Source organism: Eleutherodactylus coqui, chromosome 9 (assembly GCF_035609145.1).
Source record: "Eleutherodactylus coqui strain aEleCoq1 chromosome 9, aEleCoq1.hap1, whole genome shotgun sequence".
Taxonomy (NCBI): Eukaryota; Metazoa; Chordata; class Amphibia; order Anura; family Eleutherodactylidae; genus Eleutherodactylus; species Eleutherodactylus coqui.
The window spans coordinates 65,232,611-65,257,898 of record NC_089845.1 but is presented as its reverse complement, the minus strand read 5'-3'; the positions used below and the strand labels follow the sequence as shown (position 1 = coordinate 65,257,898).

Genomic DNA, 25,288 nt, shown 5'->3' with positions numbered 1-25,288 from the left:
CTGCTCTACATCTAATTAGGCTGCTTACTGATTCTACGACCTAACTGTGGTCATTGCTGACTGGTATACAGATTTTTAAATTTTCCCTTGCATAGTGTTTTATTATTAAAAACATAAGGTAAAAAAAAAAACTACACTTCTGGTACTCTAACACCCATAATGACTTATACTGTAGTATGTATGTTATTTTATTCTGCATCGTAAACTGTAATAAAAAATAAACCAAAAAATATTGTTGCAGAAGATCCGTTTTCTGTTATTTACTGTTCATCTGCCTGAAACCGGAGTAATAAGAAGTCAAAAAGTTGTACATACTCTAAAATTGCACCAATGAAAATTACACTGTCCTGCCCTCCATGAAACCATGTCATTGGAAAAATACTTATGAGTTTTGGAATGTGGTAACACGAAGACAAGTCATTTTGTACAGTAGTAAAACATAACAAAAACTACATAAATTTGCTCTTGCTGTAATTGTACTGAATAAAGTTTAACCCCTCCCCCCGACGGACAGTTTTCGCCTTGCTGTTCAGGCCCCATTTTTCAAATCTTTAAGTAGTAATAACTTTGGAATGCTTTTACATATGCAGGTAATTCTCAGTTTTTTAACAACAAATTGTACTTTATATTAGTGGTGAATTTTGGTCGATACGTTTTGCCTTCATTTATAAAAATTATTAAAATTTACAGAAATTTTTGAAAAATGTGCAGTTTTTTTTGCTTGTAAGACAGATACCATGCAAAGTAGTTAATAAGTAACATGTCCCATGTGTGCACTGTATTATGGTACCATTTTGAATGCATCCTCTTATTTTGGACTTCAGCAGCTGTGGAATTATTGCGGTCATTTTTCAAATGTTGATGAAAATCTCTTTTTAAGGGACCAGTTCAGTTCTGAGGTGACTTTCACAGACCTATATATTAGAAACCACCATAAATGACTCTATTTTAAAATGTCCACCCCTCAAAGTTTACAACATGCTTTTTACAAATTCTGTTAACGCTTTAAAAGGAAAGTGAAGGATACATTTGGAAACTTCATTTTTCTTGCAGATTTTCCACTTTAAGGCCGGCTTCACACGAGCGTGACGGGCTCTGCTGCGGAATATTCCGCGGCGAAGCCCGTCACGGCGCCCCCCAGAGACCCCATACTTACCAGCGTAAGATAGCGTGAAGACGCTTCCCCGCCCACCGCCGCCGCGTCATGTGACACGCCCACCGCGTCACATGACGCGGCCGGCCGTGTCACGTGACGCGCCGGCCGCGTCATATGACGCGGTGGCGGTAGGCGGGAAAGCGTTTTCACGCTATCTTCCGCTGTGTTACAGTGGGAGATAGCGTGAACGGACGGCTTCCATTGACTGCAATGGAAGCCGTCAGCGCGTACACCCGCGGCAAATAGAGCATGCTGCGGGTGAGGACGGGAGATTTCACGGTGCGGAATTCCGCGGTGGAATTCCGCATCGTGAGCATTGTGCTGTTAGGTTCAATAGAACCTAATAGCTGCGGGCAACGCAGCGGATTTTCGCCGCAAATTACGCGGCGTAAATCCGTTCGTGGGAAGGAGGCCTAATATTGTTTTTCTGTAAAACAGAAGTTATTAGATAAACAAAACTCAATATTTGTTACCCTGAATCTGCAATTTTTAGAAATCTCCCCAGTGACTCAAACGCAGGCCTGTGAAATAAAGGAGAACCTTATGGATTTTAGGGCCTTCCTTTTATTGGGACAATTTTTATTGTCTTTTTAATTAATATCTCTGTGATAGGCCGCCTGCAGACGGCCGGGTCGGATCTCCTGTGAGAATTCTCACTGGAGGTTTCATCGTAGATCCAGCTGAAAATGGCAGAAGAAAAAGCACTGCCTGCAGCACTATTTCTTCCATCCAAAGGCTGGGCGGAAAGCGGACGGACCCCATTATAGTCAATGGAGTCCCCCCTATGCTCTTTGGTTCCGTCCAAATGTTTGACTGCAGGGATTCTCCTTTGCTGCTCCTCAAATGGATGCAGATGTGAAACCACCCTTATCCCTTATTCTTTGAGTCATTTACGATTCCGGCATTACCAAATATAGATTGTTTTTTTTTTTTAGATTTTACTTCTTTGGGAAAATGAAAGTGTTTTTCATAGAAAACTTTATTTTGCTTCACTGTATTAACTTTATTTTCTAATCTACATCTATGAAGCTGTATGAGGGCTTGATTATTATGGGAGTTGACATTTTTTATTTATACCATTTTTGAGAACATATGACTTTTCAATCGCTTTTTATTTCATTTTTTGTGAGGCAGAATGATCAAAATCAGCAAATTTGGCATTGTTTTTACTTTTTTTCCTTTTATCTTTAACAGATTTTCTATACAGAATAAATATAATTTCAGTACCAAATTTGTGTTTAGTATAATAGCATTTTATTGGAAAAATTTTAATTTTGGGATTTATTTTTCAGGGGCGGGGTTGACATGTGGAAGCATTATTTATTCATTTATTTATTTATTTTAATTTTCTCCACATTTGCATCGTCCCACAAGGGGACTTGAAGATGCGAATCTTTGATCGATTAGATAATACACTGCACTACTTATGTAGTACAGTGTATTATCTGACATTGTCACGTTGATCGCGGACGGCACAGCCTGTTACTGTCAGTGATAAGCCTAACTCTCACAGGCCAACATACATGGCAGCCTCGGCGATCATGATTTGACTTCTGGTTGCCATGGCAACCATCGGCATCTCATGATTGGATTGCAGAAGTGCCAGTGGGGTGAGGGAGGTAGCCCTCTCCAAATCCTCTTAATGCTGCTTTCTGCAGTGACAACAGCATATGAAGGGTTAAATCACCATGATTGGAGCTAAGCTGCATCCCTGTTGGTTGCAGTGAGACTACGGCTCTAAGCTAAAGCCACGATCCTATTTCCGTCACTGGGGGCTCAGCTTCTTAGCCACCTGTAATCAACGCCGTATGTCTATGACACAATGCCGGAATTACTGGTCTGCTGCTCTGGACATGTATAGCATATATCGGGAAGCGATTAAGGGGTTAACCAAATTTTATAAATTGATAGTTTTTCCACAGGCCATCAATATCTGATCAGTGGGGGCTGACACTGGTACCCTTAGCAGTTAGCTCATGCGAGCACTCTAGCCTTCTCTTCAAACCATACTGTTCAAAGCATCTGTCCTGAGTACTGGCCGTTCTCACATTTACTTCAGTAGGACAAAGCTGGAGTACTCAGAATGGTCACTATGAAAAGTATGGCATTCTGATGACAAACGGGATCATAATCCTATGAAAAAATAAAGAGGCTGTAGTGCTCACATGAGCATGGAGACCCCTTCAAACCGCTGATTCAATCAGTTATTGATGGCCTATTTTGACCTTAGGCCACCAATTTGTAACCCTTTCCAATCCAATTTTGAATTCAGAGTTTCCTAAAAAGCTTTCTCTTTTTGCTGTTATACAACGGTGCCATCTGCTGGCTAAAACCAGTGTGTGTGCGCCAGAGAGGCTCCGACAACGGAGTGGCTGGCAATAGATGGCAAGAATACCCTGTCGCATGTCTTCTGACATTGGAGCTGTACAAGCTTCAATCAGACTGTAGGAAGACGTCAGACAGTGGATTGGAAAGGGTTAAAACCTGGATAACCCCTTTACGATATTTATACAGCATGGGGAACAACTAATTCTAAAAGCAATAGCAGAATTTGTATTTTTTTCCTTTAGGAGTCCGGGGTGGTCCTATTGAGTGACTGTTTTTCCTGTATGACACTGCCACATAGACAAGGTGTCAGACACTGGTAGCTCCTCCCACTGGACTCCTGAGTATAGAAAGAGCAGGGATTTAAATGAATAAAATATAAGGTATATTGAATCTTTTAACATAAAACCTCAATCTGCTCAACAACCCCTCGGTAACATGCTTCCTACAGCTAGGACGGCACACACAGTGTCCCAGGCTCCCTATTGTTGTTGTTGCTAGCCCTTTAGTCATTCACGACCCTACAGGTGAGCTCCCTCCATGTTTTTCGGTTTCCTATTAGTGTGTACTATTAGACAGTATTAGTATTCAAGCTAAACTCCAGGCAAAAGTTGGTCAATCAGGGTGGGGGGTTGATCGTCATGACCAGCACCTACTAGTAAATATAACAGGGAAAGGTGGATAGAGCTCCCAAACATTTAACAAAACTGACTTTTTTAGCTTTTGCTCACAGCTTCACTTTAAGTGGCCTTATAAGTTTATTAGTCATTGGGATAAATGACTGAACTTACGTGACTTTGGTAAGAATAGATCTGACCCAATAATAAGTCCCCGGTTAGATAATGTGAAATAGTTGGGGTTATGTATCACAAAAGCCACTGTGTTACATATCGTTGTATCTTCTTGTTGCCTATCTTAAATCTAGTAATAAAAGATATTTCTGCTTTATATCAGGTCAAACTGTGCTGAAAACGTCCGTAAGCACATCCTGCACACTGGGAAGCACGAAGGAGTTAAAATGTACAACTGTCCAAAGTGCAAATATGGAACTAATGCTCCAATGGAGTTTCGAAACCATCTCAAAGAGCTACATTTAGACATTGAAAACCCAGACTTGGCGTACCTTCATGCAGGTAAGTCTTTGAAAATGTTGTACATCTCTCTATTTCTGCTTAGAGCATACGCCTCTTGTTTGTTCTTGGAGTATAGAGCACCTTTACAAGCAAAATGTTTCAGATACTACGGAAGAACAAAAGAAGTTAGAACAGTTGCAAGATGCCTTCCAAATTCATTCTCTTTCAAATTCTCTTCCATCTTCACCTTCCCTTCTCCGTAAGGGTCTTTTACATCTGTGTAACAGTGGAGCCTACGGCTAAGTACAGAGGCCATGTTTGACAGCGTTCGACTTGTTAATGTGAAAAGCCAGCAGGTTTACAGCAGGAAAATGGATGTTTATGTATCTCTTCACCACCGCTATATTCTTTATGTGCAGGACGGAAGCGACAGTCATTGTTGTGTGTTTGGAAAGTTAAAACTTAGGTAAACTCCAGTGAAAGTCATAGTTTTCCATGAGTATTCCCAACTGTAACCATGATGTCACCGCTGTCACTTGCAGATTTTTGTGTGATCATGTCCTTGGGCAGATGCACACACTCCAGGAATGTGTTGGGGTACAAGGTGTAAGGCCTGTGTGTTCTGCGCTTGTCACTTATTCTTCACTCATCTTTTCCCTGTGGGGGATGTAAGGTAATTGCCATTTAATCATCCCCACTCTAATCTGCACACTGCCTGTGACATGCATGCGGCTGCACAAGCACAGGCTGCTGCATCTCATGTGTATCTACTTACAACTACATCTGTGGCTCACCAGTATCCTTCTCCCGTGGTATGGAATGTTCTTTATAAATATTGACTTCTAATTTTACCTTACCACATCCTCTTAGGCTATGCCTGGGCAAAGCATCCTGGAACATGTTGTCATTAGAGCGACTGTGCAGGCTGTTAATGCAAGTTAGATGTGGCATGTACCATTGACGGTGTATTCAAGACGGGAATTTTCCCATCCATGTTATGTCCGATTCTGAGATGGACAGCAGACACATTGGAATAGAATGTATTCATCTGAATGGGTTAATTCACGCAAGTGATTTCTCTGGAACTGCTAGTCCAAGTTAGAAAAATTGCTACATGTCCTTTTTTTAAGCGATTCTTCTTCAAAAATCGCCCATTATTTTTTATGGGTGCATTCTAAAAAATGCATCACATTTGCATGTGATTTTCATGTGAGCGTGATACGTTTTTAACGCAGGCTACTATGGGGACCACATGGGAAAAAAGGAACCAGGAAAAACAGAGCAGAGTAAATTGCGCAATAGAAACACTTGATAAAATCGCATGGAAAACAGTTGATGTTCACTGCCCAAAATGGCACTCATCTGTGAATACAGCCTTATAATGTGGCCTAGGCCAGGGGTGGAGGGAGTGATTTCATGGCACTGCTGATTAGGGGTAATCTTGACATCCTCTGTAAACCGTCTAGTATCTCATTACTTTAAATAACTAGTTAATGACCAGGTCAGTTCTGCTGCCGCTGTTTAATGGGGTCTTGTGAGACATGTACTACTAGCACATAGCATGCAATCAGAGCTGGAGACTGAGTGTTTGGTGTCAGCAACTCTTTTCTTATATTCTCATTTTTATGAACCTCTCGCTCCCATACTGCTTTTTTTTCAATTATAAGAACTGTCAAATTTGGACAATCCTGACTTTTCAGAAGGGTCCCTTGACAATAAACTAATTCCAAATTATCTTCCTGCTGTAAACCTTCAGTAATCAATTGATATCTGTGGGGAAACTAGCAGTAAGGATGCGTTTACATGGGACTATCTGTTGGGCAACAGATGCCCGACAGGTCATCCCAGCAATAACCGTTCCTGTACAGAGGAACGAGCATCGCTGACTGCATGGAGGTGAAGCGGGCCGGGGATCTTTCTGGCTCACCCACCTCCATTCACAATAAACAGGCAGTTGTTCATAAGTGAGCGACTGCCTGTTCACACACAACAATACATTCATCAGTTTTATGCATGCAGAAACTGAACGACGAATGTTCCATGTGTTTAATTTCCCTGCAGCGATGCCGCAGAGAAAATTGAGCATTACAGTGTCTGTTGAAATCAATGGGTTGTCTGTCAAACCCAGATCCACGAGCGTGCGAAACTCCATACCGCTCATTAGATGAGATTCGTAAGCAAGGGACCCCCATCTATTAAATCCAAATCATCGAAAACTCAATATGAAATCTGTTTTCAGAACTTGACAACTCTTTAACATCTTTCTACATGCTCGCTCAATGAATCAACTCCAGATCCCACTTTATTCTCATTTTATAGGGTTTCCATATAAAACATTATATATTGTATAATACCATCCGGTCACTGATTGCAGGGAAGGGTCTAAATGGTGACAGCCGTCCGTTTGTACACCCTGATATCCAGGAAAGAAATCTGTGTTGGGAAATAGGACAAGTAGGTTTGTCGGCCTGCTTCTTCTTTTTTACATCCAGTAGAGCAGAGGGACTCGTAGAGAGATATAGATATGCTAAGACAAAGCCGTGCCTGAAATAATCATATTATAGAAGGAAATGATTACTCTGAATAATGTACCTGGTTTGGAGTCCAAAGATATTGTCGTATTTCATTACATTGTGCATTCCGGTGCCTACACAAGTTTGGAGGCCTCCAAATGAACCTTCGGCGTATTCCTCAATGCCTGATGGAAGTAGTGATTTAAGCACACCGTTCTCAGCCTTTTTTTTTTTTTTCTTGTGTGTGTCGGCATTAGAAATGTTTCAAAGAGATTGACTCTTGTCACAGCTGTTGGTGTCAGACAGCCGCAGTATAAAGCGCATCAACTTGATTGGCAGTTTATCATTCACGCTCCTTTGTAAGAAGCTTCACGTTTCGTCTGTGCCTTTCAATAAAACACCAACCAGTTTGAAAAGTGAAATCTATATTCAATTGAATCCCGAGCATTCACAGTATTTCCCTTGTAATTGAGAATCAGATATAAATTTCTTAAAGCGGATGAATGAGTCAATCAAAGCAATGTATTGTATATAGAAAGCAGCTGCATTATTGTGTGAATGGCTGTGTTGGTTATAATTGCAGGCTGATCTTGTCATATTTTGTCAGTTGTGGCACCTTGTAAGTAAATGGGAGGCGGGGGAGTGGAGGAGTAGAGGAGAGATGCCTACTGCACACAGCACTACAGGTACAACACAGCAACTTGTTTTACAGGGGTGGTAAAGATTTTAACTCTGCCGTGTTACCGCACGCAGTATTTAGCTCGCGACAGGTAAAGAGACGTAATATCGCCATCACAATAATGATGGGGCTTCGACTGACTTGTGGCTATCCTATCGAGGCAAAACCGGTTACCATTCCTGAGGCTCTGACCATAATTACAAATCCAAAAAAATGTGACCTGTTGGGGTAACTTGGGGACTACGGTATTACAAGGACAGCCATTCATTTGAATATAAGGAAAATGGAACAATACCTCTGCAGCGCCACCTATTGGATGGCAGCATTCCTGAAAATCAATATCCAACCCTTTATACAGGCCTTAAGAACAATGACTGGGAATTGACAACCAAGCCAGAATCCATGCACAGACAGCTGTTTCAGGGTTTTGCCCCTCATCAGTGAGCAGTAGGATCTTGGCTTGACTAGTGAGAGGCCTATGATGTTGCTCAGGAAGGGCATTGTTTCTCCTTAAGGAGAGCACCTAGAAGGTGAGCGAGGAGACTTATAAGGCTATTCATGCAACTCTGGGAAATATGCAAATAAGGAAGATGGAACAATAACTCTGCAGCGCCATCTATTGGATGGCAGCATTCCTGCAAATCCATGTCCGACCCTTTATATAGGTTTTTATAACAATGATTGGGAATTGAAAGCCAAGCCAGAATCCATGCACAGACAGCTGTTTTGGGGTTTTTTTAACCCTTATAAGTGAACAGTAGGTTTCTGGCTTGGCTAGTGAGAGGCCTATGATGTGGGACAGGAAGGGTACCGTTTCTCCTTAAGGAGATTACCTAGAAGGTGAATGAGGAGAATTATACGGCCATTGATGCTCCTCTGGGAAATATGCAAATTAGGAAGATGGAACAATACCTCTGCAGCGCCACCTGTCTGAATGTCTGGCATGGAATATCGTATTCAATTTGCAGGGGTCACTGTGGAGGAAATGTGTGATCAGTTGCCCCTGTCTCCGGTGAAAGCGGCTGATCAGGTGTTTCTGAAGTTTGAATGTGGTGATCAGCTGATGCCAAGGCCTGCTTACATTTGAAATGTGGTAGACTTGATATAACAACCCTTTCGTACTTTAATGCTGTTCCGATCCAAGAAAGTATGTTTTTGTACAAGAATCAACTGAAAAACCACTGTTGCCTACAATTAAAATGGTTATTGAATTGTAAACTTTTGATGGCTTATTACCAGGATAAGCCATCAATACTAGAGCAGTGGGCATCGGCCACCCGGGATCCCCACCAATCATTTGTTAACCGAACCAGCTGGTTTGTGGGAATCCTGATGTACACTGAGCTGATTTCTTCAGAAAGCCTACAGCTCTGTTCCCACTTCAGTGGCCAGGCTTAATATTGCAGGAAAAGTTCTCATTGAAATGAATGAGAGCATGGCCTGCAAAATATATCCAGCTTGCAATACCAAGCCGGCCATTGCAATGAGAACAGATCATCCTGATTCCGGCAGGAATCAGCGCAATACATAGCACACCGGCCCGGCAAACACCCTATCAGCGCCGATTCCAGGTGGTGGAACCCTGCCAATTTACTATTGATAGCCAATCCTGAGGATATCCTCCAAAAGCAAACCAAAGCAGCACTCCTCAATGCATAACCACAACAGTGGGAGGTAGAAAAAGGGTGCGCACAGCTCAATGCAGGAACCAGATTTCCTTGGCTCCTTCAAACGTCACCAGTAAAGTTCATAAATAAGAGCAGCGCCAGGAGTGAAATCTTCTTAAAAATGCATCAAAGATGCCTCTTTATTAAATCCAGTCAAACAAGCGACGTTTCGACCCCTGCAAGGGTCTTTTCAAGTGCATGAAACCCCCTGCACTTGAAAAAGACCCTTGCAGGGGTTGAAACGTCGTTCGTTTGACTGGATTTAATAAAGAGGCATCTTTGATGCATTTTTAAGAAGATTCCACTCCTGGCGCTGCTCTTATTCATGAACTTTACTGAATCCTGAGGATAGGCCATCAATACTGTTCTGAGGATAAGCCATCATACTTAAAAAGTAGCAGGGAAAGAAGCCACAATCAGCTGCTTCCACGTGTCTGTGTAACTGACACAGGCTTTTTGTGGCTGTTGGGGCAATATGTTTCTTATGGGGGCACGGGGTCATTATGGTTGTTGAGGCACTGTGTTTGTCATGGGGGCATTGTGGCTGACATCGGAGGCTTTGATTGATTTGTTCTCTAGGTATTATTGTATCTTGATGCCACCAGGAACTACTGGTGAAGTCAAGAGTGACAGGGGGGTGACGCCCCCTGTTGCTGATTGGCTGCGGACATGCCTCCCCTGCAGGTCCTGACAGGTCAGTATAATGCTCACACGGTCCCCCTTCCTTGCTATCGTGGATGTGTTTGCAGCGCTCCTCCGGTCCTAGGAGCGCTGCCCTCCACTGTGCTGTCCACACATTCTTTCCCTCCCCCTTCCACACCCCCGCTTCATCAGTTGCTGTGCTCCTCCGGTCCTGGAAGCACTGGCGTCTGCTGCTGACATAACCCCCCCTCCCCTCCTCCGCTATAGCCGATGTCTGTCAGCGCTCCTCCGGTCCTTGAGTACCTTGCTGTGACTGCAGCCGGCGTCCCAGCAGCCCTGCGGTGACTCACTCTGCCCTTTCTCACCCTCACAGCTCCTGATGGTGGCCCTGCTGCTCACAGCTCCTTCCCCTATCACCACCTCTGTCACAGTCCCCGACGCAGCCACTTTCTGCTGCATAAAGGCAGGTTGTCAGCCGAGACCCCAGCGTTCTGTGGCCACAGCTGAGAAGCCGAGGAGGTTAGCCAGAACTAATAGGGCAGTGATTACTGACTGCCAGGACCTGTGAGGGCAACACAGGGGAGCGCACTGTGCAGCCAATGAGAAAAAGGGGGCGCCACCAGGCTGTCAAATAGCCTTCCCCTTGTGGACACCCACCAATTCCGGTAGTGTCAGGATTCAATAATACCAGTTCTCTGAATACACCTGAGCAGTGCAGTATGTAGTGGTAATGAATGGAAGTTACTGCAGTCTTATTTGTATGTAGAGGTATGCTACATATCTATTGCCTGTGGTGAGCTGCTAGATATTGCACTGTGTGTATGTATAGAGCACTGTGCAAATGTTTAGGCAGCTGTGGAAAAGCTGCAGCAACGAAAGAATGCTTTCAGAAATAGAAGTACCAATAGTTTATTTTTGTCAGTTAAGATTCAGTGAATGAACCAATAAATCTAAATCAAATCAATATTTGGTGGGACCATCTTTTGTCTTCTAGGTACACTGGCACACAGTCAGGGGTTTTGTAGGATTATAGTCAGGTGTATGATTACCCAATTATACCAAACAGTTGATAATGATCATCACTTTCATATGTAGGTTAAAATACAATAATTAACTGAAACAGAAACTGCTGTGTAGGAGACTTAAAAAGTGCACGAGGAGCAGCCAAACTCTGCTACAAAGGTGAGGTTGTGGAGGACAGTTTGATGTCAGAGGTCATACACCATGCAAGACTGAGCACAGCAACAAGATAGATATACTGCATCAGCAAGGACTCTCCCAGGCAAAAATTTCAGTTCAGACTGGGGTTTCAAGATGTGCTGTTCAGGCTCTTTTGAAGAAGCAAAAATAAATGGAGCCATGCAGAGGACTGCAGACGCAGTGCCACAGATGACAAATACATCATGCTTGCTTCACTTTGAAGTGGGAAGATGTCCAGCAGTGCGATCGGTTCGGAATTGGCAGAACCAGTAAGACCAAGGTACACACCAATCTACTGTTCAGAGAAGTCTGTCCAGAAGTGGTCTTCATGGAAGAATTGTGGCCAAACATTCAAAATAGAAACAAAGCCAAGTGACTCCACTATGCATAGGAAGTGGGGTGCAGAAAAATGTCAGCAGGAGCTGTGGACTGATGAGTCACAACGTGAACTGTTTGGCTGTAACAGAAGGCCGTTTGTTTGTCAAAGGGCTGGATTGCGGTACAATAATGAGTGCCCGCAGGCAGCAGTGAAGCATGGTGGAGAGCGGTACAATAATGAGTGTCCGCAGGCAGCAGTGAAGCATGCTGGAGAGCGGTACAATAATGAGTGTCTGCAGGCAGCAGTGAAACATGGTGGAGAGCGGTACAATCATGAGTTTCTGCAGGCAGCAGTGAAGCGTGCTGGAGGTCCCTTGAAGTTTGGGGCTGCGTTTCAGCAAATGGAGTTGGGGATTTGGTCATGATTAATGGTGTCCTCAATGCTGAGAAGTACAGGCAGATACCTAGGGCTCTCTCACAAGCGTATGCTACCGTGTATTAAACGCGTGGGTTTTGCACGCGTAATATGCAATACCAGTCTCACATTGACTTCCAATTGCGCCTCTCCCACACAGTGCGTGAAATACGCATGCAAAAACGATTGCTACATGCACTATCTTGGTGCTTATTGCGCACGCATGCACACCACACATGGGGATTCTTGACACACAGCAAGTCATTACGTATTTGCTGCGTGCTCCCGTGTGAGGGGGCATATAGTATCCATAATGCAGTACCATCAGGAAGGCATCTGATTGGCTCCAAATTTATTCTGCAGCAGAACAACCACCCTAAACATCCAGCCAATGTCATTAACTATCTCCAGCATCAAGAAGAACTGGAAGTGATGATACGGCCCCACAGAGCTCTAGTCTCAACATCATCCAGTCTGTCTAAGATTACATGAAGTGACAGAAGGATTTGAGCAAGCCTACATCCACAGAAGATCTGTAGTTAGTTTTCCAAGATGTTTGGAACAACCTCCCTATCGAGTTTCTTCAAAAACTGTGTGCAAGTGTACCTAGAAGAATTAATGCTGTTTTGAAGGCAACAGGTGATCACATCTAATATTGATTTGCCTTTCTCTTTTGTTCATTCACTTTGCAGTTTGTTAATTGAGAAGAATAAACTATTAACACTTTTTTTTTTTTTTTTTAAAGCATGCTTCACTTTGCTGTATTTTTCCACACCTGCCTAGAAATTGTTCACAGTAGTGTGTATATGTATGCATGTATGTGTGTGTGTATATATATATATACACACACACACTGTTTCCAAGAGAATAAGACAGGGTCTTATATTAATTTTTGCTCCAAAAGATTTTACATTTTTACATGTATGGCTGCCTGGAAGCTATTTACATTGACTTTTTTTTATTAACTGTGACTTGTGCTTAATTGTGGAGTAGGACTTATAGTTTAAGCATCCTCAAAAATCCAGAAAAATCATGCTAGGGCTTATTTTCGGGGTAGGTCTTATTTTCAGGAAACCGTGTGTAATATATATGTATAAAATATATGAATATAGCATATGAGATAAACTCAGAACTTTTCTATGTCGAAGACACTATTTATTTAAATGAAAATTAATCTAAAGTATCCTTTTCATACACTTTTGCTATATTTCCAAGGACAGTTTTGCAGCAGTATCTTCCACTGAGCAGCGACTGATGCATTTCTTATGATTAATAATCACAGTTAGGTTCAAATACTAAAGGCCACGCGAAATTAGACTCAAAATCAAGAATGTGGATCAGGGACAAACTCATTATGGATCAAAAGGTTATAGAAGTCTACCGTGAATGAGAATGAGCTTCTAGGGACTGAGTTGTTGACAAAAATCTAAGCAGGGAGGTAATTCATGTTTTCTGCTTCATATTTTCAGTAAATATTTTAGATATGTAGCAGAGCCATATTAGTCATCAAACAGCTCTTCTTTTGTGCACCTTAACGACTCGCACACTTAAAGGAGAATCTACTGAAGCAGAGTTGCACCTTGTGATCTCCGCGGGGAGTCGGCAGTCAACATTGTATTCTGCTGGCAGCTGCAATGAGAACCATGCAGCTGTACACACAGCTGAGCGTGTGATTAATCACATGCTGGGCTCTGCAAACAGCTTGTGGAGGCCTTTTTACATGAAAATGAAGATGATAGTGTTAACACTTTATGCAAAAAGATCACTAAAACATTCAATCTTTCAATTGTTTGAAAGATTATCTTTGTGTGTGAATGGGCCTTAACTAACCTGCGGTATTCTCTTGGCATTCACTGCAATTTATCATTTTAAAGCTATTCTACTATTGCACTTCTTTTCTTCTCTCTTTGAACCCCTCGTTTTTTTGTTGCATTCTCGGAAAGAAAAAATAAGTTATTTGTGTTCCTTGTATCTTGGTTCTGATTGTTCTAAAAAAGGAACCGAGGCCTTGCCTCCAGCTTGAGGACTGTCAGTAGTTATTGGCTTAGTTATGCTATTAGAATGGCTATTTACACTGGTGCCCAGGTCAAATTTCATCAGGTATCATGCACATTTTACTAGCTCTATGAGGACTGGGAGGAGAAACTATTTTCTGCCTTGTAGTGTCCCTCCCACTTAATTCTATTCTCATCCTCCTGGTGGTACCCATAATTTCCTCAGGAGGTTTGGGGGTTTATCCAAATTAATGGGCTTCCCCATCGGTGTTTGAATATTATTTTGTAAACTTACGGTACTTTTGAAAAGTTAGGTCCATATCCGATAAGTTGTAGCAAAACTTCTGTACTTCACAAATTCTCAAATGCCTCTAAAGTGAAATGTAAAGAAAGCAGGGGTTACACGATCAGGAATGATAGATTTTATGAATCCTGCTGTATGGGTGCTAATGGCATGAACATCTTTCCTTCTAAGTAATGCATTAACCCTTTCCAATCCGTACCCTGGTTTTCCTAGGGGGCTTACTTTTTTCTGCCGTTATACAATGGCGCTATTTGCTGGCTAAAGCCAGTACTGCATGAGGTGACACGTTGGATAGGCTCTGACAGCAGAGAGGCTGGCAATATACAGTAAGAGAACCCCTACTGATGTCTTCCAACATCGGAGCTGTACAGCCTTAAATCATAATGTCTTCAGAGGTCAGACAGTGGATTGGAAAGGGTTGAAAATCAGGCTTATTCCAATTGGTAAATGAACTAGCATCCCTGCCCAAAGCGCTCTCTAAGTTGCTAGCCATAGGAGTTGGCCCATACCGCATGAGCTGCTTTTTATCTATATACTGGAAAAAAAGATGATCTTGACAGAGTACAAATCGGCTCAATCACTGTGACCCATTATATTCAAGCAGTTCTAAAAGATTTCGGTTGCTGGATATAAAAATGAGCGAGTTTGACTTTGCTAACAATTAGCCTGAATTTAGGTGAAGTGTGTTGCTTTATTTTTTCCCCCGGTATGATAGAAATGTCAGGCGATGTTTAACGGGTGCCAATAATGCATGTTCATCCCACTCTGGATTTTGTCTTAATATGATCAGTCTTTATTTATGTAAAACATAATTCTGACTCCTTTTAAGCAATGTGCATTTACTATAAGCACAGCTCGCTACTCTGTGTTATTAAAATGCATAGAGCAGTCATCATATTCTGGGCTTCAGTTGAAATATGTTTTTAATTGAACAGAATTATGGCTATATATTATCAATGTGAATCTAGTTAGAGCTCAGCATTGGCTGGCACAATGGCTCAGTGCACTGAGGAATGTGAATAACAAGTTATTTCTATGGTCATGAATCTGAAGGCTGCTGCGTTTCTCAGAATACATAGCCAGTGACTATGGAGAAGCATAGAAGTATATCTGATATGTGTCACTTATGGTAAGTACATTGATTCAGGTAGCTGATGGCTGAATTAAATCCATTTCTGATTGAATTTTTGGGAGAAAATCAAGGGATATCCTTTGATACTATCATTTATACTGAAACTTGTAAGAGCAAATAAAAGATTCTGCCAGGGACAAGTCGAATCGTACAGAGCTTCTCTCCATTTTGGCTCATAGAAGGGGTTCCAAATGGGTAATTCTTCTCAATGGTGTCCATAGGCCCTAATAGGGCCTGCAGACAGGTTGACTTCAAGAGTCAACCCCTTTAACGAGCATCCTATAAATATTACATGAGTGATCGCTCCCATAGTCATGTGATTAATGTTCCTTGATTTACTAGACTGGCTGAGCCATATGAGATCTTTCTGTGATAAGTACAAGGCTGTTGACTCCCTCAACAAAAAAATATAAAAATGCCTGATTATTGCAAAACTGTAGCATTATAGGTGACCACTATCCAAAAGCATGATATCTGTACAAGTACAATATACACTATTGAGTTCCTCAATAGTAATACAGTGTACAAGAATGACCCCGTCTGCCGTTGTACAAGAATGACCCCGTCTACCGTTGTACAAGAATGACCCCGTCTACCGTTGTACAAGAATGACCCCGTCTACCCATTGTACAAGAATGACCCCGTCTACCCATTGTACAAGAATGACCCCGTCTACCCATTGTACAAGAATGACCCCGTCTACCCATTGTACAAGAATGACCCCGTCTACCCATTGTACAAGAATTACCCCGTCTACCCATTGTACAAGAATTACCCCGTCTACCCATTGTACAAGAATTACCCCGTCTACCCATTGTACAAGAATTACCCCGTCTACCCATTGTACAAGAATTACCCCGTCTACCCATTGTACAAGAATTACCCCGTCTACCCATTGTACAAGAATTACCCCGTCTACCCATTGTACAAGAGTTACCCCGTCTACCCATTGTACAAGAGTTACCCCTTCTACCGTTGTACAAGAGTTACCCCTTCTACCGTTGTACAAGAGTTACCTTTTCTACCGTTGTACAAGAGTTACCCCTTCTACCGTTGTACAAGAATTACCCCTTCTCCCATTGTACAAGAATTACCCCTTTTCCCATTGTACAAGAATTACCCCTTTTCCCATTGTACAAGAATTACCCCTTTTCCCATTGTACAAGAATTACCCCTTTTCCCATTGTACAAGAATTACCCCTTTTCCCATTGTACAATAATTACCCCTTTTCCCGTTGTACAAGAATTACCCCTTCTCCCGTTGTACAAGAATTACCCGTTCTCCCGTTGTACAAGAATTACCCCTTCTCCCGTTGTACAAGAATCACCCCTTCTCCCGTTGTACAAGAATTACCCCTTCTCCCATTGTACAAGAATTACCCCTTCTCCCATTGTACAAGAATTACCCCTTCTCCCATTGTACAAGAATTACCCCTTCTCCCATTGTACAAGAATTACCCCTTCTCCCATTGTACAAGAATTACCCCTTCTCCCATTGTACAAGAATTACCCCTTCTCCCATTGTACAAGAATTACCCCTTTTCCCATTGTACAAGAATTACCCCTTTTCCCATTGTACAAGAATTACCCCTTTTCCCATTGTACAAGAATTACCCCTTTTCCCATTGTACAATAATTACCCCTTTTCCCATTGTACAATAATTACCCCTTTTCCCGTTGTACAAGAATTACCCCTTCTCCCGTTGTACAAGAATTACCCGTTCTCCCGTTGTACAAGAATTACCCCTTCTCCCGTTGTACAAGAATCACCCCTTCTCCCGTTGTACAAGAATCACCCCTTCTCCCGTTGTACAAGAATTACCCCTTCTACCGTTGTACAAGAATTACCCCTTCTACCGTTGTACAAGAATTACCCCTTCTACCGTTGTACAAGAATTACCCCTTCTACCGTTGTACAAGAATTACCCCTTCTACCGTTGTACAAGAATTACCCCTTCTACCGTTGTACAAGAGTTACCCCTTCTACCGTTGTACAAGAGTTACCCCTTCTACCGTTGTACAAGAGTTACCCCTTCTACCGTTGTACAAGAGTTACCCCTTCTCCCGTTGTACAAGAGTCACCCCTTCTCCCGTTGTACAAGAGTCACCCCTTCTCCCGTTGTACAAGAATCACCCCTTCTCCCATTGTACAAGAATCACCCCTTCTCCCATTGTACAAGAATTACCCCTTTTATATTGTAAATGTAATATTCCCTATTTATATTAGAATAATTCTATAGATGATGAATGAAGAATTAAAGGGCTGGTTTAAAGGAAGCCTGAATGCTTACAAGTACGTCTCGGTGTCAATAAGACATTTAATTGTATTCAAGCGTGGCTGTGCTTTCTCAAGAACAGTGTCATTAAAAGTAATCAGCTATTTGTGCTTCAATCTATCTCATTTTATATTATCAACTGCTTTAATGTCTAATTGATTTCCTGCACTGAAATATATACTTTGTGTCTGGATGGGGAGAGACTCTTTGGAAAAGGTTATCCTGAGCAGGTTGATTACACACTTGTTACCTGTAATTCAATACAGCAGTGCCGTGTTTACAAAGTCCAGATTTCCTGTGCTGTCAGTTAGGGCAATCAGCTCAAAGACCAAGAGCCTTTTGGAACTAAATAAAAATGAGAAGAACATTCTGGCTGCCAGTAACCCTTCAAAGGTAATTTAACAGGCTTTTGACTACAAGGCATCAGTTGTTGTAGTTGTCTGCTGAGAATGAAATCTGACATTCTGCTGCACCACATCCTGGCACTAGCTCAGCAGGATCTCTTGCTGAACTTCACCGGTCTCTGCTTCATCCACAATGCACAACAAACCGTTAAGTGTTTTATTAGTAGTAGGGCTGCACCTAGTCCAGATTACATGACATGGCTAAATATCACATAAGGACTTTTATTGTTATAGAAAAATTAAGAAATGGAGAACCCAAAAAATTAACTTTGAAAAAGTCAAAATTCTGAGCACTAAAATCCTGGATTAATCAGGTTTCGTCATAAATTATGTTTCGCTTGCCTATGGTGCTTCTTCGAGATACTGTATTTTATAAATGAACTGTGTCTACAATTGTTTATTGCTTTCCTGTATTGATGAAGGAGGTTAGATTACTGGATATATCTAAATCTTTGGTGCCAACCTAGTGGTTTTTCGACTGATTAATTAAAAAATGGAAATCAAAAAAAGAAAAGCATGTGTAAGCTTTCCACTTTCGGCTGTTCTTCAGTATGGTGGTGGTGCATCTTCAATGAATGTGACTCGGTGGTTAGTATTATTGTCTTGTAATGCTACAGTCCTGGGTTCAAATCCATATAGTCATCCTCGGTCGCATTTGAACCTATAGCTCCAGTACTGCAAGGCAAGAGTGCTAAGGGCGGAGCTACCGTGCTTGTTCTGTCTTTCCTCTGTAGAGAAGGAGGAGAACTAGAAACACAAAGACAACATGCATAGTCCATGGAGATGTTGTTTTTGGTCAAATTTGAACCTAGGACACCAGCGCAGAAAGGCAACAGTGGTAATGACTAGGCCGTCTTGCTTTTTTTTCTTCTTCTCCCTTTTTCTCCTCCTTCAGGGGAGAAAGAGAAGAAGAAAACGAAGTAGGGAAGAAGAAGAAGAACATCTTCTCCTTCTTCTCCTCAGGAGAAGGTAGAAGGAGGAGAAAGAGGCTTGATGGCTCAGTGCCTAGCACAGTTGCCTTATCAAACTGTGGTTCTAGGTTCATGTCTGACTATGGACAACACCTGCATGGAGGTTGTATTTTCACATTGTGTTTGTTCTCCTCTTTCTTCTCAAGCAGGTAAGTTCAGCCATTAGCACTGCTGCCTTGGCTGTATGAAGTTTTTCAAAGTTGATGGTGCCCTTGATGAGATTTGAACCTAGAACCCCAGCATTACAAGGCAACAGTGCTAACCACCAAGCCACGTTCATTGTAGAACCACCGTCACCACCGCCATTGTTTCCATAACTCCCCGAAACAGTGTAATGTGCTGATCTACACTATTTCCATAGCTCCCATTCACTTCAATGAGAGCCATGCAAACAGGTTCAGGGCTCTGCTGTTTCCACAATTAATGGCCACTGACCAGTAACTATAGCTGTGGTTTCCTATCTCCGCTATGAAAAGCCAAGATGGGAATATCCCTTTAGGGTGCAACATGATGGTTCTTGATTTGTTTATTGTACATTTTGTAGTGCTGAAAATCCTATAAAAATCTAGATAACACATAGCACCGTGTATATATAAGCCCATTTTTAAAACACTGCAAGGTGTTAAAGGCATTATCCAGTAAAGTTGATACTTTGGTGAGTAGAGAAAGAGAATCTAGATTAGATGAGTTTTTCGCCACATAAAGCTTTTCTGGCAAGTGTCTTAAAGAATAATGAGATTTAATCATTTTTTCAGCTGATATGATCACATTTGAAAGAATTCCAGAATATTTAAAAAATGTATTAAAATCAATTATGAAAATCAACAATGATATACTCTAATAATAACCAGGGTAATTAAGGGCTATTAACTCTTTTTAGCCTTTTGTAATGTGACAAGCTATGCATATGTCTTAGAATTTTATGTAGCATTTAAAGATAAATTAGTCATAATGTCACAAGAATGTAACTAATGTAATGTATTCTCGTACCGCACAAAGTCAAAAAGAAAGACACTGATTGTATAAAAAAAGACTTTAATACATCAAAATGAATTCAGTTCAAATAGGAGATTGGAAAACGATAATTATAGAAGATGTCTCTCAGATACTGCCATGAGCACTGTGATACACTCATTCTAGACTCCCTTAACGGGGTTGTCGGAGTTTTTTTTAATTAGCCTCAGGATAGGTAATGGTTTAAGATAATAAAATAAATATCATTCCCCCTTTAGCTGTCACTCCCCTCCAGAGCTGCTGCTCCGTCCCTGATGCTCCTGGAAGCAATCATTTCACATTCATCACTCACTTGATTGCTGCAGTCAATCACTGGCCTCAGTGGTCACTTACCAACGTGACCGCTAAGGCCAGTGATCGGCTGCAGTGGTCACATGAGTGATGAATGTGCCATCTTTGCTTCTGGTACCAGTGGCGCTGGCGGCCAGAAGCAGAGGGTATAGTTAAAGGGTGTGTAATAGTATGATTTGACAGTTACTTGGGGAAGGATTTTGCCGACCAATCATTTCCTCTGCTGTGAAAAAGTATTACTACTTGCCATCCATGTAACATATAGATTGTGTGAGTCTACACAGCTAGAGTCACTGCCTATTAGTGGGTCTTGGAGGGGGTCTGGAGTGAGGGGCCTTCCCGTCTATGACGTCCATATAGCCTAACAGGAAAAGTGTATACTGATAGGGCTTATGCTGATAGGACAACTCCTTTCATGTATGTAGCAGAATTTATCTTTACTAATTGTAAGTGGATCTGTGTCCTAAATGTGCTGCACCATATTACAGGGACATATGTGCTCTACTACTAGCCCAAAAGGCACATGAAAGTATTGAGCCTTACAAAAAAGAACTGGACTCCTAGTTGATAGTCTACTATATTTATATGGGAGTACCACTTGTCTCCTCCCACCTCTCTCAGCAGCACTGCACCCCTTTCACAAGTGGAGAGGGATGCTGGGTATAGTGACAGACATGCTGAGTTCAGCGGCCTGTTACTTATAATAATGGGTTTGTTTTTTGCACATTTCACTTTTCAAATAAGCTCATGCATATAAAGTGGTGTGTGTGTGTGTGTGTGTGTATGTGATATATAATATACACACTCCCTTTTATCCCAGGTACACAGAAGGGCCTGTCAATCAGCATCAGAAGATAAAGGGAGGGCGGGGGGAGTTGTGCATATATGAATATATCCAGTCCAACTCTGCAGAGATCCAAACGTAAGATTTACAAAACCAGTGAACTGATTGGTAGAAGTAATAGACTGATTAAGGCCTCCTGCATACGACTGGGTCTGATCCAGCATGCGCGATCCTGCAACGGGTTCCGACCCTTTGGCCGGCCAGTGACCCTGCTTATCTGTCAGGATTCTTCTTTATCTGCACTGTGGGGTTGCCGGCCATCACGCCGAGGCACATGGGCAGTACAGATTATGCCGCGCCGTCGCTATGCGATGATGCAGATCCTGCAACCCTTCTGCAGTGCTCACTGTGGAAGGGCCGCAGGATGGATGGCTTCCATTGACTTCAGGCTATGGCCAATATTTGCAGCAGAATCCTGGGGCAGCTGCCAGTCCCGGATTCCGCAAACCAAATCTGCCTCTCTGCAGGAGCCCTAAAGGTACGTTCACACGTGGTGGAAATGGGGCAGGTTTGGACATGGATCTGCAACAGACTTCATCTCTTCAATTGATGGACTGAAATCTGCTGCAGATCTGCTCAATATCGGCGCCAGATAGTTCAGATTTTGGTGCAGATGTGCAGCACAAAATATGCTGCAGATGTGTAAACATCCCCTTCATCAGTCTACTTGTCACTTCATCATGCTGCCCACCACCCAGACAGTGATATCTTTGTACTGAAGGGTGCTGAGATCCCACATGGCATGAAAGGGCAGATTAATCCTTCTTCCCTCTCCTAAATGTGTTTCATCTTCTATTAATGAAAAAGGCCCCTTCATCAAAAGTATCATCAGAACAACACTACAAAGGGAGGAGGAGGTTATAATTTAGTGTGAATTATCAGTATGGTGCATCAAGTGGCATAGTAAACACGACTCTTCCTTGTGCCACCTCCGCTTGGCATGCATGAACATAACCACTTTGTCTCATCTCATTTCAACTCCTTTTAAACCAAGATTTCCAGTTTTCACAAAGCAGCTATTTCCTAATTGTTGAGTGCACTTAATAACGAGTCCTGCTTCTCCTTAGTAATCGTTCTGCTGGAAACCTTCTGGATTTGCTTTTCGGACCTCTTGGTGTTTGGAAGGGCTAGCCCGTGAGGGCGGTACAATATCTCATTGCTCTTTCATTAGCAGTATATACAGTGAAATCTATAATACATAAAAGAAGTAAACCATGTATATTGCGTCCATAAACCTTCCATTTATGTGGCTATATATTGGTTGCATTAAATGTTACGCTGCGTGGTTTCTCTTAAGTTGGATTCTGTCTTTATAGAAACTAATCCATTTTTCTAATGTATACATTTATTTTCCCGTTTGCGTTTTCTTACAATTCTTTTTGTTAAATAAATCATACTTACATTATATCTTCAGCAGATATTTGAGCCTATGAACGATCATTTGGCGATTCCCCAATATAAGGTTTTACTCACACGAACGTATATCGGCTGCGCTTTCATTTCTGCGATTCTTGTGTGTTTTACTTACTGTATATACTCGAGTATAAACCTAGTTTTTCAGCACATTTTTTTGTGCTGAAAAAGCCCCCCTTGGCTAATACTCGAGTCAGGGAAGGCTTAAAATAAAAAACACTCCATACTCGCCTCCCAGCCGGCATCTGTGTCTCCGGCGGCGGTACGGCAGGCTGCTTGAATTCTCTCCGCTGTCATCCCTCGCCGTTCTCTTGCCTCGGCTCTGTCATCCCCCGCCGTCAGCGCTGTGTAAGTAAGAGCTGTGATTGGATCGAGCGTCAGCCAATCACAGCCAGCGCTCGATCATTCACAGCCAATCAAGCTGTTTTAGAATTCTCCCTGCCGTCAGTGCTGTGTAAGTAAGCGCTGTGATTGGATCAAGCACCAGCTGTGATTGACTGACGCTCAATCCAATCACAGCGCTTACTTACACAGCACTGACAGAGCAAAGCAGAGAGGACGGCGGGGGGTGACTGCGGGGAGAATTCAAGCAGCTTGTCGCACAGACACAGACGCCGGCTGGGAGGTGAGTATGGAGGTTTTTTTACCTAGTACATACTCGAGTATAGCTATGCTTATACTCGAGTTAGTAAGTTTTCCCAGTTTTTTGTGGTGAAATTTATACGGTATGTTGTCTAAAACCATTTTTTTTATTCCATTAGAATCCAGTATTGTGTTTAACACTATAGGCCAAAGGAATAAAGAAATTATCTGGATAAACAGAACTAAAAACACCGCAATACTCAGTCTTAAAAATACAAAAAAATATTTCAGATTTTAAAGTGCATTGAAGTTTTGTTCTCAACCGGCCGCTCATGGCTGGGGATATTTTTTATAAAAAAAATAATGATTTAACTGGAAATAGCTTGACTTAGCAGGGTGTCTCTCTTAATAATTGGATGCCTTCACACTGGCGACAAAATCGCATGATTTTCGTGCCATGCGAGAGTGAGTGTAAGCACAGAATTATAAATCCAATGATTTTAAATGGTTTCCTTCACATTTGCGGTGTTGCGAGAGAAAAAAAACACGGCATGCCCTATCTTTCGGCGTCTTGCGTTTTTCATCTCCCATGTTTCCCTATGGAGCCTCTTTTTTATCGCATCGCAAAACAGGAACTTGTGGTTTTTGTGCAATGCGTTTTTAACATGAATGGGTGTGAGTGAGACCTGCCTCTGATTGGCTCAGCGCTGAGTCAATCAGGGGGCAGGTCTGACTCACACCCCCTTCACACCCACTGCAGGCCGGCCACGCTGAACTCCGGCTGCCGGGACAAGGTGAGTATATATATTTTTTTTATTTTAACACATTTCTGGATGAATTGCAGGGAAGGGCTTATATATTTAAGCCCTTCCCGACAATTCATCCCGCGCATGCCGGTAGCCCATTGCTCTCAGTGGAGCCGGCTGTATTGCCGGCTCCATTGAATTCAATGGGCAAACATCGTTCTTCTCTGCCACAGCTGTTACAGCTGTGGCAGAGAAGAATGATTTGTCTTCTATATGTTCTCAATGGGGTCGGCGTTGCTGCCGCCAGCCCCATTGAGCGCATATAGAGAAGAGAACAGGAATCGCAGATCACAGATAGGTGCGATCTGCGATTTCTGTTCTATAATTTATCGGCCGAGCGCATAAAAAGCGCTCATGTGTCCGATACCATTGCAAAGCAATGGTTTTAACCCCTTCCCGCTCCAGGACGTACCGTTACGTCCTGGGAGCCTGGTACTTCCCGCAACAGGACGTACCGGTACGTCCTGGGGATAGCGCAGGATCACATAAGATCCCGCGCTATCCCGCAGCGGGAGCCGGCTGTCACTCACAGCCGGCGTCCCGCTGCAACAGCGGGGGGGCATCAGAGATGCGCCGCCCCGCTGTTAACCCCTTCCCTGCTTGCGCAGATGGGTCTTCTCCCTTCGGCTCCGCTCGGCAGCATCGGCGTTTTGGCTCCGCCCCTTGTACGCGTCATCGCGTAGCTCCGCCCCCATCACGTGCCGATTCCAGCCAATCAGGAGGCTGGAACCGGCACACGTCATGGGGCGGAGCTACGCGATGACGCGTACAAGGGGGCGGAGCCAAAATGCTGATGCTGCCAAGCGGAGCCGAAGGGAGAAGACCCATCTGCGCAAGCGCGTCTAAAAAAGCAAGAAGACACCGAAATTAGACGGAACCATGGCGACGGGGACGCTAGCAACGGAGCAGGTAAGTGAATAACTTCTGTATGGCTCATATGTAATGCACGATGTACATTACAAAGTGCATTAATATGGCCATACAGAAGTGTATAACCCCACTTGATTTCGCGAGACAACCCCTTTAACCCATTTGTGTTTGTGCTGCCTAGGGATTTGAGGAGATGGAAATTTTGGTAAGCAATTTTTTTTGTTAATGGAGTTCCATGGACTCTGGTTCTCAGGTAAATACTCCTGTGACTGATCAGACTGTTATATGTTAAACGTGGCAAATTGTTGTCATCGTCTTTGAGGACCACCTTTTTATATCTCTTCTTTATCACACAGCATGTAGGGTGTATAAATGTCTAATAAGCATTGAATTTCTTAA

General features: G+C 42.6%; 1 protein-coding gene across 1 annotated transcript in view; it reads left to right on the top strand.

The window, feature by feature from the left end:
- ZNF407 (zinc finger protein 407) overlaps positions 1-25,288 on the top strand; it is a 488,252-nt gene that overhangs the window by 341,290 nt on the left and 121,674 nt on the right. The window contains exon 8 of the mRNA XM_066579487.1: positions 4,436-4,614. Coding sequence (XP_066435584.1) covers positions 4,436-4,614 — 179 coding nt within the window. The remainder of the gene's footprint in view (positions 1-4,435; positions 4,615-25,288) is intronic.